Source organism: Pecten maximus, chromosome 9 (genome assembly GCF_902652985.1).
Source record: "Pecten maximus chromosome 9, xPecMax1.1, whole genome shotgun sequence".
Lineage (NCBI taxonomy): Eukaryota > Metazoa > Mollusca > Bivalvia > Pectinida > Pectinidae > Pecten > Pecten maximus.
Window position 1 is genome coordinate 15,488,713 of NC_047023.1, and position 18,875 is coordinate 15,507,587.

The 18,875-nt window shown below is 34.2% G+C and overlaps 1 protein-coding gene and 1 long non-coding RNA gene across 2 annotated transcripts; both read right to left on the reverse strand.

The window, feature by feature from the left end:
* Positions 1–1,639: 1,639 nt before the first annotated feature.
* On the reverse strand, positions 1,640–6,812 carry LOC117334088. The gene is made up of 3 exons (XR_004534032.1): positions 6,744–6,812; positions 6,184–6,249; positions 1,640–1,880 (listed from the first exon to the last, which is right to left on the reverse strand). It is a non-coding gene; the product is annotated as an uncharacterized LOC117334088 (long non-coding RNA).
* Positions 6,813–7,908: 1,096 nt separating this feature from the next.
* On the reverse strand, positions 7,909–13,619 carry LOC117333897. Its single transcript, XM_033893314.1, has 3 exons — positions 11,258–13,619; positions 8,602–8,641; positions 7,909–7,931 (listed from the first exon to the last, which is right to left on the reverse strand). Exons 1-3 carry the CDS (start codon positions 12,707–12,709, stop codon positions 7,909–7,911), a joined length of 1,515 nt encoding a protein of 504 aa, XP_033749205.1. The 5' UTR covers positions 12,710–13,619.
* Between the last annotated feature and the right edge of the window lie 5,256 nt (positions 13,620–18,875).

Sequence of the window (18,875 nt, forward strand, 5' to 3'; positions counted from 1 at the left end):
AGTTTTGGTCTGCCGTGCACCGATTTCGTATTCATTACAAAGTGATTTGAAATTAAGTAAGATATCTCTCAGTGTTATAGTAAGTAAAGTCAAAAAGGTTACAATCAAAAATGTCTTTAAAGAAAGAAAGAGTTATTGCCCTTGGTTAAGCTAGTAATCACAAACTAGTTACATCCACACAAATGATACATGTTTACATGTGTATTTTCTGTTTACAATATCTGAAACTTAAATCAAATTTATTATTCCTCACATACTCACATGGAATTATACAGATATTGTAGACAAAAGTCATGTTACTGTTAATAAAGTCATATTGTACAGATACATATAATCCCTATCACAAAATGTCTACCCCATTATCTATTCATTGTTAAATTTGAATAATAAACTCAGAAAAATATCATTAAAATTTTTATTGTATATATTGTCACTTTTCTAAAGCAATCATATCCAAAAAGAAAAAGCACAAATAGCATTATAAGTTGAAATGAGTTTGATGAAAGGAGGAAAGTTGTATTCATAAAAAACCCTTGACTAAAAAGGGACCAGGCGTTTCGGAGAGTTAGACGTGGTCTTCGTCAACGACAGTCGCGGTGATAAACATTACCGTCAGTCGCAGAAAAAGTTAAAACATAAGTTCCTCTATAAACATTAACTAAATCCTGAAAATGACGAATTCTGAAAAATATGGCACATATTTTAGATATGTAAACATTGCCAGTTAACCCTACATATTACCTCTAATAAAGTATATATATTTGTAATCTATACAACATTTGCAATTTTGATACAGCTCTGAAGGATAAGTGATATTATTTTTTCTATGTTTTTACACCTGTGAATACAATGGTAACAACTTAAAAAATAACTTTAAAATTGCAAAACATTATATTAGACCCAAAATGACACAGTTCTCTACACATTTTTTTATAAAAGCTATTTGAAATTAAATATCTCTATCCCAAAGACAGAATTAATCTTGTTTTGACATATGTTGTACGTTAAGTTTTCCCGCTATTTTACTTTGATTATGAACCTCCAGTTTTCGCTGTAGGCAAAACTAAATTTCCTGTGTAAACACACTTTCGGAAAACCCGGAAATTTAAAATCCGGAACCAATTTATTTATTCTAGTTTTAACAAATGTGAAGCCTGTATATACTACTTCATAAACGAATATACCAATTATAGTGTACATTTATTTTTTTCATTTTTTATGCATATCATAATACAGGAGTTATTTGCTTAACAAAAAATCACCCATGGCCACCAAGTCTTTCTGTGGTGTGCTACCATTTAAGCATTGAACTGCTTTCAGTTGGAAGTTATTGGCTGATGAATGCCAACTGGACAAAGACAAATTTAATGAAGCGCGCTAATGCTTATATTTACATTTGACAACGATTTTTAAAGACTATATCCAGGAATTTTACTCTGATAATGAATAAACTAATAATTATCGTCAAAGACGGAACAGCCTTTTCAACAGCCATCTTTCGTTATCGTCGACGTTACAAGAATGACGTCACTATAATAATGACGTCATAATAAAGATTTGGAAGTTATGGACTCATAACTTCCAAGCGAGCTTGGTAAAGTTATATAGTGGGGCTGCAGTGTAAATGTAAATATAACAATATGACTAAAAAGGAAAGTAAATATCATATTTAAAGTTAAACATACATTATCATTCGTCTATGAGAAAGATCATCATAAAACAGCAATTGTGTTCAGTATTCAGTTGTTACAAAGCATATCGCTTAAATTGATTGTTTAAAATGTTTTAGATAAACCATCATAACTTGCTCTAAATGTCCTCGAAAGATGGCGAAGGCGTGCTCTTCCCCTCTATGTCACCCATGGTCCCTGCAGCTTCATCTGAAATGAAATAATATTTAATAGAACACAGAGGACTAAGAGTATGTTCAATACTCATGACCACATATTAATTATGGAACCAATTTGGAACATGAGAAAGAAATATGGCGGTGGCATTGGGCGAACTATTTTTGAAACGGGAACATCGTTCTTGTAACAACAATTTCAAAGAATATCAAAGCGGAACACTATCCCGACGTAACGATACATATCAAATATTGTCCCGACGTAACGATACATATCAAATAATGTCCCGACGTAACAACAAAATATCAAATAATGTCCCGACGTAACGACATAATATAAAATAATGTCCTGACGTAACGACATAATTTCAAATAATGTCCCGTCGTAACGACAAAATATAAATACTGTCCCGACGTAACGACAAAATATAAAATAATGTCCCGACGTAACGACATAATATAAAATAATGTCCTGACGTAACGACATAATTTCAAATAATGTCCCGACGTAACAACAAAATATCAAATAATGTCCCGACGTAACGACATAATATAAAATAATGCCCCGACGTAACGACATAATATAAAATAATGTCCTGACGTAACGACATAATTTCAAATAATGTCCCGTCGTAACGACAAAATATAAATACTGTCCCGACGTAACGACAAAATATAAAATAATGTCCCGACGTAACGACAGAATATCAAATAATGTCCCGACGTAACGACAATTATCAAATAATGTCCTGACGTAACGACATAATTTCAAATAATGTCCTGACGTAACGACAGAATATCAAATAATGTCCCGTCGTAACGACAAAATATAAAATAATGTCCCGACGTAACGACAGAATATCAAATAATGCCCCGTCGTAACGACAGAAAATCAAATAATGCCCCGTCGTAACGACAGAATATCAAATAATGTCCCGTCGTAACGACAGAATATCAAATAATGTCCCGTCGTAACGACAGAATATAAAATAATGTCCCGACGTAATGGTAATATCAAATAATGTCCCGACGTAACGACAACTATCAAATAATGTCCCGACGTAACGACAGAATATCAAATAATGTCCTGACGTAACGACAGAATATAAAATAATGTCCCGACGTAACGACAGAATATCAAATAATGTCCCGACGTAACGACAGAATCAATGGTAAGAGATAATACCAAGTATGTACCGGCACGACAGTAACCACAGACAGAAGACAAAAATTAACGTACGACACGTAATTACAGTATGGTCAGAGAAGATAAGCTTTACCACAGTATGGACAGAGAAGGAAAGCTTTACCACAATATGATCTGAGAAGGAAAGTTTTAATTTATTACAGTATGGACAGAGAAGATAAGCTTTACCACAATATGATCTGAGAAGGAAAGCTTTAATTTATCACAATATGGACAGAGAAGGAAAGCTTTACCACAGTATGGACAGAGAAGATAAGCTTTACCACAGTATGGACAGAGAAGATAAGCTTTACCACAATATGGACAGAGAAGGAAAGCTTTAATTTATCACAGTATGGACAGAGAAGGAAAGCTTTACCACAGTATGGACAGAGAAGATAAGCTTTACCACAATATGATCTGAGAAGGAAAGTTTTAATTTATTACAGTATGGACAGAGAAGATAAGCTTTAACCCAATATGGACAGAGAAGATAAGCTTTACCACAGTATGGACAGAGAAGATAAGCTTTACCACAATATGATCTGAGAAGGAAAGTTTTAATTTATTACAGTATGGACAGAGAAGATAAGCTTTAACCCAATATGGACAGAGAAGATAAGCTTTACCACAGTATGGACAGAGAAGATAAGCTTTACCACAATATGATCTGAGAAGGAAAGTTTTAATTTATTACAGTATGGACAGAGAAGGAAAGCTTTACCACAGTATGGACAGAGAAGATAAGCTTTACCACAGTATGGACAGAGAAGACAAGCTTTACCACAATATGATCTGAGAAGGAAAGTTTTAATTTATTACAGTATGGACAGAGAAGATAAGCTTTAACCCAATATGGACAGAGAAGATAAGCTTTACCACAGTATGGACAGAGAAGATAAGCTTTACCACAGTATGGACAGAGAAGATAAGCTTTAACCCAATATGGACAGAGAAGATAAGCTTTAACCCAATATGGACAGAGAAGATAAGCTTTAACCCAATATGGACAGAGAAGATAAGCTTTACCACAGTATGGACAGAGAAGATAAGCTTTACCACAGTATGGACAGAGAAGATAAGCTTTACCACAGTATGGACAGAGAAGACAAGCTTTACCACAGTATGGACAGAGAAGATAAGCTTTACCACAGTATGGACAGAGAAGGAATTCTTTACAACAATATGATCTGAGAAGGAAAGCTTTAATTTATCACAATATGGAAAGAGAAGGAAAGCTTTACCACAGTATGGACAGAGAAGATAAGCTTTACCACAATATGGACAGAGAAGATAAGCTTTACCACAATATGGACAGAGAAGACAAGCTTTACCACAATATGATCTGAGAAGGAAAGTTTTAATTTATTACAGTATGGACAGAGAAGATAAGCTTTACCACAATATGATCTGAGAAGGAAAGATTTAATTTATTACAGTATGGACAGAGAAGATAAGCTTTACCACAATATGGACAGAGAAGGAAAGCTTTACCACAGTATGGACAGAGAAGATAAGCTTTACCACAATATGGACAGAGAAGATAAGCTTTAACATAATATGGACAGAGAAGGAAAGCTTTACCACAGTATGGACAGAGAAGATAAGCTTTACCACAATATGGACAGAGAAGGAAAGCTTTACCACAGTATGGACAGAGAAGATAAGCTTTACCACAATATGGACAGAGAAGATAAGCTTTACCACAGTATGGACAGAGAAGGAAAGCTTTAATTTATCACAGTATGGACAGAGAAGGAAAGCTTTACCACAGTATGGACAGAGAAGATAAGGCTTTACCACAATATGGACAGAGAAGGAAAGCTTTACCACAGTATGGACAGAGAAGGAAAGCTTTACCACAGTATGGACAGAGAAGGAAAGCTTTAATTTATCACAGTATGGACAGAGAAGATCAGCTTTACCACAATATGGACAGAGAAGATAAGCTTTACCACAATATGGACAGAGAAGGAAAGCTTTACATTTATCACCGGTATGGACAGAAGAAAGGAAAGCTTTACCAACCAGTATGGACAGAAGAAGATAAGCTTTATCACAGTATGGACAGAGAAGATAAGCTTTACCACAATATGGACAGAGAAGGAAAGCTTTACCACAGTATGGACAGAGAAGATAAGCTTTACCACAGTATGGACAGAGAAGATAAGCTTTACCACAATATGGACAGAGAAGGAAAGCTTTACCACAGTATGGACAGAGAAGATAAGCTTTACCACAGTATGGACAGAGAAGGAAAGCTTTACCACAATATGGACAGAGAAGGAAAGCTTTACCACAATATGGACAGAGAAGGAAAGCTTTACCACAGTATGGACAGAGAAGATAAGCTTTACCACAATATGATCTGAGAAGGAAAGCTTTACCACAATATGGACAGAGAAGGAAAGCTTTACCACAATATGGACAGAGAAGGAAAGCTTTACCACAGTATGGACAGAGAAGGAAAGCTTTACCACAGTATGGACAGAGAAGATAAGCTTTACCACAATATGGACAGAGAAGGAAAGCTTTAATTTATCACAGTATGGACAGAGAAGGAAAGCTTTAACCCAATATGGACAAAGAAGATAAGCTTTAACCCAATATGGACAGAGAAGATAAGCTTTACCACAGTATGGACAGAGAAGATAAGCTTTACCACAATATGGACAGAGAAGATAAGCTTTACCACAATATGGACAGAGAAGGAAAGCTTTACCACAGTATGGACAGAGAAGGAAAGCTTTACAACAATTTGATCTGAGAAGGAAAGCTTTAATTTATCACAGTATGGACAGAGAAGGAAAGCTTTACCACAGTATCGACAGAGAAGGAAAGCTTTACCACAATATGGACAGAGAAGATAAGCTTTACCACAATATGGACAGAGAAGGAAAGCTTTACCACAGTATCGACAGAGAAGGAAAGCTTTACCACAATATCGACAGAGAAGATAAGCTTTACCACAATATGGACAGAGAAGATAAGCTTTACCATAATATGGATAAGAATGAACGCTTTAACATAATATGGACAAAGCATGAACGCTTTAACACAATATGGACTACACATAACGGTACATTATCAACGCACACTGTAGTATGCCGGATCAAACAAAGATGTTTTTATTTGAGTACAGAAAACTGACCTTTCTCATCAGGTGTTGACTTTTTCCGCATATCCTTGGCATGAGTTAGTATTGACTGCAGCTGATCTATTCATGGAAAAAAATCGCAATATAAAAAAAAAATTGATTTTCCTGACTTTTGATAGGAATTTGTGACTATTTCTTCATTAAATGCATACAGGTAATAATTATGTTGTTTGTAACTACAGTTAAAATATACATTTACCATGCTTACAATCTTAGTTGTCAATGCAACTTGTGAGTAAGTTCAAGAGGAAGTTAAATTATGTTAGCCAGACAAACTGGATGTCATTCATCATTCCAGAGGATATATGCAGAACATCTTATTAACAGAGCTACCAACGGAGTTCATTTGTGAGAAAATGTCCCATAAAGTTATAAAACGGTCATTTTTATACAAATATAAAAGAAAGATAGACACGGCGGTACTGGATAAGATCATGGATTATGAGATTAGTTAACCCTATATATCATATATAAATGTCATCCACTTGTGTGCCTTCTGTGTATCCCTATCAGACTATATTCCTGACAGCTGTTCTTGGTAAAGGATAACATACCCATGGTAAATGAAACCATTTCCTTTTCATCCAGAGATAGAACATCAACGTCTTCTTCTGAAATGTAAAGACTACATTCAGTTTCAAATTGATAAGACGAAGACCTTTAAAGGCTTGGTAATTTGTTCTATCCTATCACTGTGACAGCTATGCTCATTAAATGACTGCCTCCGTGTGTGCAATTCCATGCGTGTGGTGAGTGCGTGTGTGTTCTGGGCGGTTGTTGTGTGTTGGTGTTTTGTCTCCTTCTGATAGCCCAGAACTGGTGCCGTCTTTACAGTACTACCTCACTGAAACATACTGCCGAAGGCACCCAGCAAGTCACATCATACTGACAACTGAACCAGTCTTTTAAGCAGACAAACCCATTTTATCACAGTTCGGTGTAAATTTGTAATTGAACGTATCATTTCAACATATTATAACAAGCCATTCCATTGCCCCCCCCTCCCCCTACAAACATCGAGGAACACACGTAAGACAACGATAGCAAACGCGTTCAGACATAGATTCATAACAGGTATAAACAAAAAACTTTAAAAGTAACATCGACATTGTCTATGACAATAGCTATTTTACAAATATGTATTGGTTTTAAACTTATTTTTCACCTAGGAATCAGTAAAGATAGCCTTGTTCAAACGGGTTATTTGTATTTGTTACAACACGCTGTTATAAAAAATAACAAAACATATGGTATAAACTGATAAAGACAAGCCGATAAAGAAAATGTTAATATTTTAGGAATATCTTATAAGAAAGAAAGAGTTACTGCCCCTGGTTATGTTTCTAGTAGAAAGTTAGTTGACCTACATGTTATCCTTCTACATGTAAAATAAATCAAATGAGGTCACGAAATCATATAATCTCATCCGAGCACCATTAAATTCTGCTAAAATGAAATATGTTTTATGGAAGAGCTGTTTTTATTAACCTAATTTTATCAAAACAACCCTTAGCTAGTTCCATCAATTAGACTTTTAGTTGATCAGGGATGATAAAAGCATAAAATACATATATACATTTGAAAATGTATCTATAATTTGATTTTAATCATTCTTATAAATTAATTACTAACATAAGAAAACATAGTATTGATTTCATATATCTTAATGCTTTAAAAATGTTTCAGCAGTATTTATACAAAAGAACAACACAAGGCATACTATACGTAACTTTTTAACATGCCTACAAAACAAACATCTACAAATACATTTTAGAGGGCTACTTAGGTAAATATATAGCGTATCGGTATTAGTTTCATTTAGAAGGTAAGTAAACTGCTATGTGGCCATGTGCTTATTACACTGATGTACATGTGTCAATGTTTATTTATTCATATTTCCTCGTTGATAAAGCAAACCGAACCATAATGGGTCCCACAATCGATTACTCTTTTGTTCATTGGATATCTTTGGGGAAAATGCCTACACGATATTTCTTAGAACAAAACAGTCCGAGCTTACATGCAGGTAGATATTGGAGTATATTAGATATGGCCCGATTTTCTCAATTTTCATTGGCCAAAACATTGACGTTTCTATTTTTAGAAACACAGACGCAATATTACGATTATGACGTCATCATCATTGTGACGTACAGTTAATATACCAGTCTAAATTTTGTTACAAAGATAAATATAATGTAATTACACCCTCATGTAAACAAGTGTTATATCTAATATAAAAAATTAAGGACATTCGAATCGGTTCAGAAAGTGTTATTTGCCTCGGGCTCCGCCTTCGGTTAAACACCATACTGACCTCACCAAAGATCAACAATTGATAACGATGAAGATACAGAGGGAAAATTAAATTATGATGACATCTAATGATTACAGAAACACAAATCATCTCACCTTTTCCATCTCCTGGTGTCTCAGTTTCCACGTCGGTTGTCTAAAAAGTAGGAATTAGAACTATATACAGCATTTGGCACACAAGAGAATGGACGTTTACATAGCACGGACATATTGTTTATACATACATGTATATCAAAACTATATCATAATTGTATACTGCACGAGAGAATACATATCACACTAGTTGTCGTCAAGAGTTGTACATATTTAAACTCATTCGAAACAGAGAATTGTTTATTCTTTCAATTTTTACAAACTACGGAATCTTGAATATTTGTCATCTGAGGTAACATGTGTTCTTTTCTCATTAGAATCATACGAGACACAGGGTGTGTAGCAGGTACCCTCCAGCTCCAGCAGGGGGCAGTACTACAACAGTTATTGGTTGTTTATTGTTATATTTATGAAAACCGTGTTTCTATCACAACTAATAAAGTGTGTGAAAGGTCATGTACAGGAGAGGAGTGAACTATTAAAACACACATTGACGCTACAAACCTAGCATCAAAACATTATAAAAATATTAAATGTTTAGCCTTTAAGCAAAAATGTTTCAAGTTTCAGTTTTTCACAGTGACTTTATGGTGTATTCTAATGAAAATGTAGCCGAGGAAGTTGCAGTTAATATTTCCAGTAACATCTAGAGCTATTTGCTTTTATATATTGAAGTTAACTGCTTTGTTATTTGAGTACGTTGTGACATGATATTTAGAACTGTTCCGATAACACCAATGTAATTTCGCTGATTATCTTCTGTTAATATAAGAGCGACATGGTCATTTACATAGTTTGCCTAAGGGGAAAATTCCCAATCTAATCTACCAGTATGGTGTATATTTTATTGCCGTTATGATGGTAATACTAGCTTCCATTTTCAGTCTTTTAATCATTGATAATAATCTCCGTTAATACGTAAAACAACAATTGCTAGACGATTCGTTCACTTTTCATTACAATGCGAATAAAATGTCAAACAATTTAATCTACTGGAATACTCAGAATACGAAAATGTCACGCGCCGGAGCCCTACGTATCGCGCGCCGCAAATGACACCCGCTCAGCGATTGGTTACTCTAGGGGACGATAATTATACGTTTGGAAATCCTTTCCGATACACAGAACTAATGTTGCTGAAGCAATTCAATTAACCGACAGTAAAAGTGAACGAAAGGCTATACATCTATTTACATGCGCGTGCGTATTAATTTCATTCCGATACTGTGCTCTTTTTTCATTCGCGTTGCTTGTGTTTACGACAAATTAATTTAATCGTTAGGCGGAAACTAAGCATACAAACATTTAGCCAACGTGGAAATAGAGCACGGAAATATATATACTTTTACCTCTATAACAACAATTATTTATCTGACGAGGAAATGAAGCACGGCGTTGTCATCTTATTCATGTAAAGCCATAAACATTAGGCTGACGTGGAATTGAAGCGCACTATTACCAGCCTCATCGCCTATAACCTGATATCCTTACATCAAAACATGAAAGCATTTTCATAACATGGCTTTTGCAGCTAACCACATCTGCCTTTGTTGTAAAAGAATACTAATATTGGTTCTTATGACTGTGTTATTATGATTGTTTTCGAAGTAGAAGAATGTAAATTGCAACTAAACTAAATATGTTTTCAGTGTAGAGGGTAATGGTTATTGTCACCGGGGTAATATTCATGCCGATTAGATCGGGGATTAATGAATGTTTTACAAACGTTAACATTCACGCAGAAGTTAAAGTGATAGTGATTAGTTTTATCTCGATAAAAAACATTTTATTTCTAATGATTGTTACATAGATTGGATAATGTTATACTTCTACCAAAACCAACGAACATCGACGTAAACCGGTAACGCCGATTCTTAAACCATTCTGGGGCTATGACACACGTTAAGAATTAAACAGCTGACATGCTGGCTGGTATACATACAGTTATCCATTGTAGTTTGGTTGATGACGTCATCCCTGAACTACTAATATATTCTAGAAAACTTTGTAACGAAAACTAACTTATTCTATTCTGTCATAAACAAATTCTAGGAGAGGTTCACAATGTCGACAAAATTGTCTAATCGAAATGTTCTCAGAAAGGTACCGGATGATATATGCATTTTTAACAATGATGTTTCGCAAGAAAACCCATACAAATACCAGTGTCTATTCTACAATGGATTACTACCTAACACAAGAAATCGTGAAATACGAGATCGCTTTGTAGAAAGTGAATTTATTATTTTCCTATGCATTTTGATTGCTTTCGTGAACTCTTTTTAAATTTTAGAGATAAATAAGAAGATATAACTTTCCGATTGTGTTAATAGTGTGTAACTTTAATTGCCGAAGAAAAATACATACGAGTATATTCGTGTTTTTAATTAAAAAAAACTATTCGTCGAAGATGTAGCGCCTTTAAATATGCTTCAGTAATAATTACTGAATTGACTTTTTAAACTGAATCGGTATTCATGTCCTTAAAATGATTAAGCCACTACATGAAATAAATTATTTACTAATCAACCTCTGCAATGCTAGCGCTTTGATTTATTTCTTTTTTTTTCTTTTTTTATTCACATTTCGAATTATATATTTTAATCTGATTACTTTTATATATCAACAATACATGAATTGCCATGGAAACCATATTCACCTGTGGGGCTCTCTTTCTTGACTTTGCCCTTATGCGTTCATCAACACCCTTGGGAGTATAACTCCTACCGTCTTCTAACTCAATTCGGTGTGGGTTATCCCCCTTCCTCTTCCGTTCTAACTTCTCATTTCCGGTGGAGGGCCTAGTCTCGCATCGAGTGCCCTCTGCCGATGAGACGGGATACTGCCACCCATGATCGTAGGCTGTTTCTTTTTTCTTGTTGCCAATGATTGACGCTATGTTGAACCCATCGGTGTGTGCAGATCTTTTCTCCGTTGCGCATGTACTGGATGTCGCTAATTCAATAGGTGACCTTTGTTTTCGACCTTTTATTTCATCCATGTTTGGGTATGTATCACCACGGTTTTCCTGCATATTGAATGGTAACATGAAGTTACTGTTATCAATGGGTACGACTTGGTTGTTTGGAATATACCAAGGCTTCCACCAAGGATTATAATGCATACTGAATGATCGAAGCATCTCCCCATAAGACCCAATACTCGATGAACCACTTTGACCAAGATTAAAGGCAGGATGCGCTCTTTCTGGAACCTTCATGGAACTATGGTTTGGTCCTTCGTAACGTACCATTGATGACAACGAAGGAGGACTGTAATTTTGGTCGATTTTTAAAGGTTTAACAGAGTGGCTTGGCAATTTTGTGCTACATGTAGACATTTTCTTTCGACATCCGCCATTGAACATTGATTTAACATCTTCCCAAGAATGCAGCAATTTCTCTGAAGGATCCGGTTCGGTTAGAAGCAAATGACGTCTCCAAGAATTGAAATTAGCAGCATCAGGATGCCTATAGGTGGAAGTTGGAGACTTGTGATAATGAAAGATAAACTTGTTTGGGGAAAAGTAGGCATTGCAGAAGTCACACTTTATGCATTTTGCTCTTGAACTGTTGTATCTCGATGGAATGAACTGGCCCTGGCAACCCCAGCCGCAGCTATGATACACGTTAAAAGAGAAGTTATCTGGGAGTCTAGGCGGGGGTATTTCTTCCAGGAATGATTTGACCAACCGTTCTGCTTCCCGTTTAGTGATGAGTCCACATCGTCTGGATGACACCGGCATGGCTCCAGTTCGACGAAGAATCTCCAGTTGAACAGGTGTACACTGCAGACATGTTATACCAAGAGCTACCCTGCGATTGTGAATCTCATTGTAACTAAAGTCCCTTAGTAGGGTGTTTGAGATCTGCGCCAGACACAGACGTTCTTTATCGTCTATGTGAAGACAGACTATTGGAACACCAAACAATTCGACGGTACCAATCTTTGCCTCGCGCGAGTTATATTCAACTTCCTCTGGTGTCATGTCAGTCGAGGTTCCTGAATGATCCGAAAGCGATGCGTCTTGATGTTCCCACATATTTTCTAAAATGTAAAAATAAAAACTGGTGACCTTTCTTAAGACAATAGATTTAAATATGGAAAACATACCTAGGTGTAAATTCTAACTACAAATTTAAGAAACGGGTAATAATTGATAGAGATCAGCTGTTTGACAGATCAAGTCGACCAAGTTTATTTCTTCCGGTAAAGTCGGGTTAATGTAAATGACGTATTCAAATTAAAAAGTTATTGTTTTCTCCAGAAAAATACAACTATCGAAGTTGATTTTGACTCTCTGGTTTCAAAGCGTACTGAAAATCAATTCCCCGGAAAGACTTATATCAAAACAAAACATGCCGGTCTAGAGAGGGGCACAGTATTTGACTTATGAACATCCAAAATCAAACACTAAACTCAATACAGATGTCAACAAGAATTCAATTAAATCCTTGTCAAATATTCATCATCGGTATACGGTATATTTCCTTAGTTGTCATATGTTTTACGAAATTTTACTGACATGCCACATACTTATTTTATTTCGTTATATCGAAATATTATTTTGTTATATCGGAATAATAATTCGTATTAACGAAATATAAATTATGGAACGATATCATGAAATAAAGTAAGTGTGTGGTATGTCAGTGAAGGGGCTCTGTATGTATGGTTGTACCGCCGCTCATCGTCCTGTATCATCTGGAAAAATTATAAGTTTTGATATAAACGGATTTTTCCATTTTAGATTATGTTTCAATCACTTGTTTTTAGTTTTCGTACTGGAAACATACGACCATGTACAGAGATTAAAATAAAGTAATGCCCGAGGAGATGTTTTGTTCTCATTTCATCTTATATTAGCTTAGCTGTTATGGCGTAGGCTTACAAAATGATCTTATATTACAAAGAAATCATTGAGAAACCAAGTTGAAATTGAAGAGAAATTCTATATACGGTATGTAAATCATCAGAAAGATTATTGATTATCTGTTTAAGATTCTGTAGGACAATTTATGTAATGTAAGGACAGTGACCACAGATGGTAGGACCGTTTAGAACCACATTAAACTCGAATAAAAAAAGTGGGATAGGAAACAGAAGCAATCAAAATGGTATATACACTGTATGTGTACTAAATTTACGATATGTGATCTAAGTCCAAAATCGAGGACACGACAGAAACTGACTGATTCTGTCTGTAAATATGCTCACAATGGCCGCGCCATTAAAATGTTTTATATCAGTTTCCCCTATCAAAGGAAGCAATAGGCCATTTCTTTATCATAGTTAATCAAAACGATCACGAAATTCGCATTCCAAATATTAAGATTGACCCTTAATGTTCGCTTTCCCTCAAATAGTAAAAAGGAAGTTACTTTGTGGGATGCTATCTATAAAATATTTTCCTGTTAAAATGACTTGACATTATTATATTAATAAAAAGCTTGTTTAATTACCTAGATTACTATTTTATTCGAGCCATTAGTAGATCAGAATGGCTTAGTTCAAATGTCCTACTTAAGCCAGTCAGACTTTTTGACAGTTGAAATGTACCTGAAATCACACATTTTTGCTCACTTCCACCAATACATATAGACATGAGGTGACTCGAACGTGTCAGTTATGTCTTTGTAAACATTAGATGATTTTGTTGAGTATTCTGCTGCTGCACAAAATATGATAATATCAGGTCATCTTAACATTATCCATACACACCTTATTATAAAGCTTATATGATATATAAGCTATATAATATTTCGTAAACCGATAGAAAGGAATAAGTTTGATAACATTTAAATCAAGGCAATGACATTTATATTGTCTTCAAACACTTACATGAAAAGTGAAAAAGTGTCTTTTTTTACAGAAGTTAAGCTGACAAATCTTTCTCATTCTCATTCCCCTCACAAATACGTGATGGGATGGAGGAAAAGACAGTTAATAACGGTCATTAAGTGTTGAATACGGCCTGGCGTATACACATAAATGGATACACTGCCAATAGAAAACATTTTGACTCGTATGTCCATCCATCATGAACAGCTAGCCAAGTGATTTTCTAATAGCCCTTGTTACAAATTAATTCCTTTATTTTGATGGTAATTGCAACATTTTCGACATATGCTTTGGGTATTCTGTTGCGAGATTGAAAACACTAATTAAAAGAGAAAATGGCATATACTTCATTTTCCTTATTCACGACAGGCGTAGTCAGTATTACAGAAAATTAAACGGAATTCTCCAGAGACAAGTCGTCTGCTTCAGCAGGACTAGGAAATAAAAAGGAGTTCAAACTAGCCATGATCAAGGAAAGATGATTGATTTTTTTACATTCTGTTTAAAGCAAGTCAGTAGAAGTTATTTTGACCTATTGGCTGTAGCTTCCCGACACTGGATATTAATAAAAACATACTTGATATGAAAAACCGTATTAAGCTGTATTTTCTGACACATTCTGAGTGTATGTAAATGCACTTAATTTATGTTTTCCATTAGAAAAAAAAATTAAAAAAAACTATTCAACTTACTCAATAGATATCGTAAGTTTTCCGCTGAAAATAGATTCTTTTAAAAATAAAGTACGTTAACAAACATTACGAAAAGTGTTCGTGTAGTCGTTATTTCTACAATGCGTGATTATGCAGATATCCCGTAAATAAATGACCAATTTAAATCGAATCATCGACAGATAGTCCACATCGGAAGATATCGCGAAATCAAGTACAAATTTAAACCAACTCATCGACAAATAGTCCACATCGGAAGATATCCTGCAATAAAGTACAAATTAAAACCAACTCATCGACGGTTAGTCCACATCGGAAGATATCCCGCAATAAAAGACAAATAAACTAAAGCATCGGCAGATGGTCCACACCGAAATATATCGCGTAGTAAATGACAAATTTAAACTAAATCATCGCCAAATAATCCACACCGACAGATATCCCGTGATGACTGACAAATCTTTAAACCAAAGTGTCGACAGAATTCAGAAAACGAACCAAGCGAACCGATTCAGTATTTAGTACAGATTGACATGACATATGACGTCGATGATGACGCTTATCTTTCTGAAACACAAGGTTTTATTTTGTTACACTTCCTAAGACTTTTATTCACATCTTGCCATTTTGCTCTCGTTTTATTAGTTTTGAGTTAGGAATACCGCTCTGTTATTATGTTTGTGTGTGTTTTTTGTTTGTTTTTGTTTTGTTTTTGTTGTTCTTTATCAATTTTCATTGTCCTTATGGACCGAACAGGGTTGGTAGAATTTAATTTCAATCTTATTATAGATTTAATTAAATGAAATATTCAGATGATATTTTGGATCTGCTAGCTAGCACAATAGTGTGGAAATGATTAGGTATTAAAACTGTGAGTTCCAATGGTCTCCGAGTGTATAGATTGTAAGCCTATTCTCTCTTTGTTATGTGAAATTATCGTAAAGAAAGTAGCTACGAATGTAATTGATACGTAAGGTATTTATGGCGTTAAAGCTTGTTAGTGGATGTTTACGGTCCTTTCAAATACATGTATATTTCTAGAATAATACCCATAAAATTCGAATTATGGATATTACATGTTGATTAACCCGGAGAGAGAATGTAATAAAATATGATCAAAATAATATTTACCGTAATTAAATGACAATATCTCCCCGGAAATACCTGATTTATCCCAACAGCAATGAAAGTGATATGGCAGATATGAGAAGGAGCTAATTTGACGACAGTTTTACCTTCCCATCTTTCGGTCGTTAGTACCTGATTAAAGTGTATCAGTTACATTTGTACACAATAAAACCTCGCTCACACTCAACGCACTACCAATACTGCGTAACCATTAACAACATAAACCGTCACAGCACCACAACAACATGTCCAGAATATGTTTCTCCACACCATATTTTATAAAGCGTTCATGATGTTACTTGAAACGAGATATAATAATATTCCATATCCATTCCATAATAATTGTTAGTGTACTGCGTAGAGGGATATACCACATGGCATATTTATGCTCTAACTCACTAACGTCAATACCTATCCTTAGGTTTATGGCTGGTCATAAAAAGACAGGTAATTGGCTAAGATCGCGTCACACAGCATTCACTTATTTCGAAGATTGAAAACATTCCTAAAATCAATATTTTCCGCAAAACATTCAGTTAACTACAAGATAGTTCAGAAAGCTTAAAGTTATCAATATGATATATCAAACGTTTTGAAAATTAATAATTTGTAACATAAATTGCAAAAAGGAATATGATGTTATAATGTTAAAACCTAAACCGCTAACAATTTCCTCACATTGATTTATCATTTAGTTGATTTCGATATATAAACAAAGATATTAATAAAACAAAATCATATTTATTATATGTGTATAATCTGTCTCTCAAAAAGGCAGCGGTTTTGTATTGATGAAAAAAGTATCGACTGTAATTCGTATGCTTGTAAAATATCATACACGACCTTCTTTTACAGGCAAACTGAAATGATGGAATTGATGCCGAGTGAAATGATGGAATGAATGTCGTGCATTTTTACGTGGGTGAAATATGAATAACAAAAAATAATACGACATAAAAAAATGTGGGTGTTTATATTACTGTTACCATGCCAACGCCGGGTTAATGTGCTTAATAAAACACCTATTTCAAACATAAATAATAAATTCTGCTACTTAATGTCTCGATGTCTGAACGAATGAACGAATCAAAAACGTCATTCAGTCAAAATCCATTTAATTAGTTATATGTATATATGTTTATATATTTCTACAACAAACACGATAAAATGACGATTTTTTTTCTGTCGGCATCATGGTCTTGTTGAAAATATTCCTTTGTTTTTTTACGATATAAAGTTGATTCGACTCGATGCGAGTTGCTTTGTCTAATGGTTCTAATGTCACCACAACTAGTATGAGTTTTTGGTATAGAACATTAACCGTCTTCAACATTACTAATATGGACGGTATATAAAATATAACTTCATGTATGTGTTACTAATATGGACGGTATATAAAATATAACTTTATGTATGTGTTACTAATATGGACGGTATATAAAATATAACTTCATGTATGCGTTACTAATATGGACGGTATATAAAATATGACTTCATGTATGCGTTACTAATATGGACGGTATATAAAATATAACTTCATGTAGTGTTACTAATATGGACGGTATATAAAATATGACTTCATGTCTGCGTTACTAATATGGACGGTATATAAAATATAACTTCATGTAGTGTTACTAATATGGACGGTATATAAAATATAACTTCATGTAGTGTTACTAATATGGACGGTATATAAAATATGACTTCATGTTTGCGTTACTAATATGGACGGTATATAAAATATAACTTCATGTAGTGTTACTAATATGGACGGTATATAAAATATAACTTCATGTAGTGTTACTAATATGGACGGTATATAAAATATAACTTCATGTAGTGTTACTAATATGGACGGTATATAAAATATGACTTCATGTAGTGTTACTAATATGGACGGTATATAAAATATGAATTCATGTAGTGTTACTAATATGGACGGTATATAAAATATAACTTCATGTAGTGTTACTAATATGGACGGTATATAAAATATAACTTCATGTATGCGTTACTAATATGGACGGTATATAAAATATAACTTCATGTAGTGTTACTAATATGGACGGTATATAAAATATGACTTCATGTATGCGTTACTTATATGGACGGTATATAAAATATAACTTCATGTAGTGTTACTAATAAGGACGGTATATAAAATATGACTTCATGTATGCGTTACTAATATGGACGGTATATAAAATATAACTTCATGTAGTGTTACTAATATGGACGGTATATAAAATATAACTTCATGTAGTGTTACTAATATGGACGGTATATAAAATATGACTTCATGTAGTGTTACTAATATGGACGGTATATAAAATATGAATTCATGTAGTGTTACTAATATGGACGGTATATAAAATATAACTTCATGTAGTGTTACTAATATGGACGGTATATAAAATATAACTTCATGTATGCGTTACTAATATGGACGGTATATAAAATATAACTTCATGTATGTGTTACTAATATGGACGGTATATAAGATATAACTTCATGTAGTGTTACTAATATGGACGGTATATAAAATATGACTTCATGTATGTGTTACTAATATGGACGGTATATAAAATATAACTTCATGTATGTGTTACTAATATGGACGGTATATAAAATATAACT

Excerpts from the sequence above, each read along its gene's own strand:
- LOC117333897 (XM_033893314.1), bottom strand. The coding sequence starts at position 12,709 with ATGTTTTCCATATTTAAATCTATTGTCTTAAGAAAGGTCACCAGTTTT. Across the intron at positions 8,642-11,257 it reads CAAGAAAGAGAGCCCCACAG|ACAACCGACGTGGAAACTGA; the intron begins GTGAATATGGTT and ends CCTACTTTTTAG. Across the intron at positions 7,932-8,601 it reads GACACCAGGAGATGGAAAAG|GCATGTTAAAAAGTTACGTA; the intron begins GTGAGATGATTT and ends TTTGTTTTGTAG.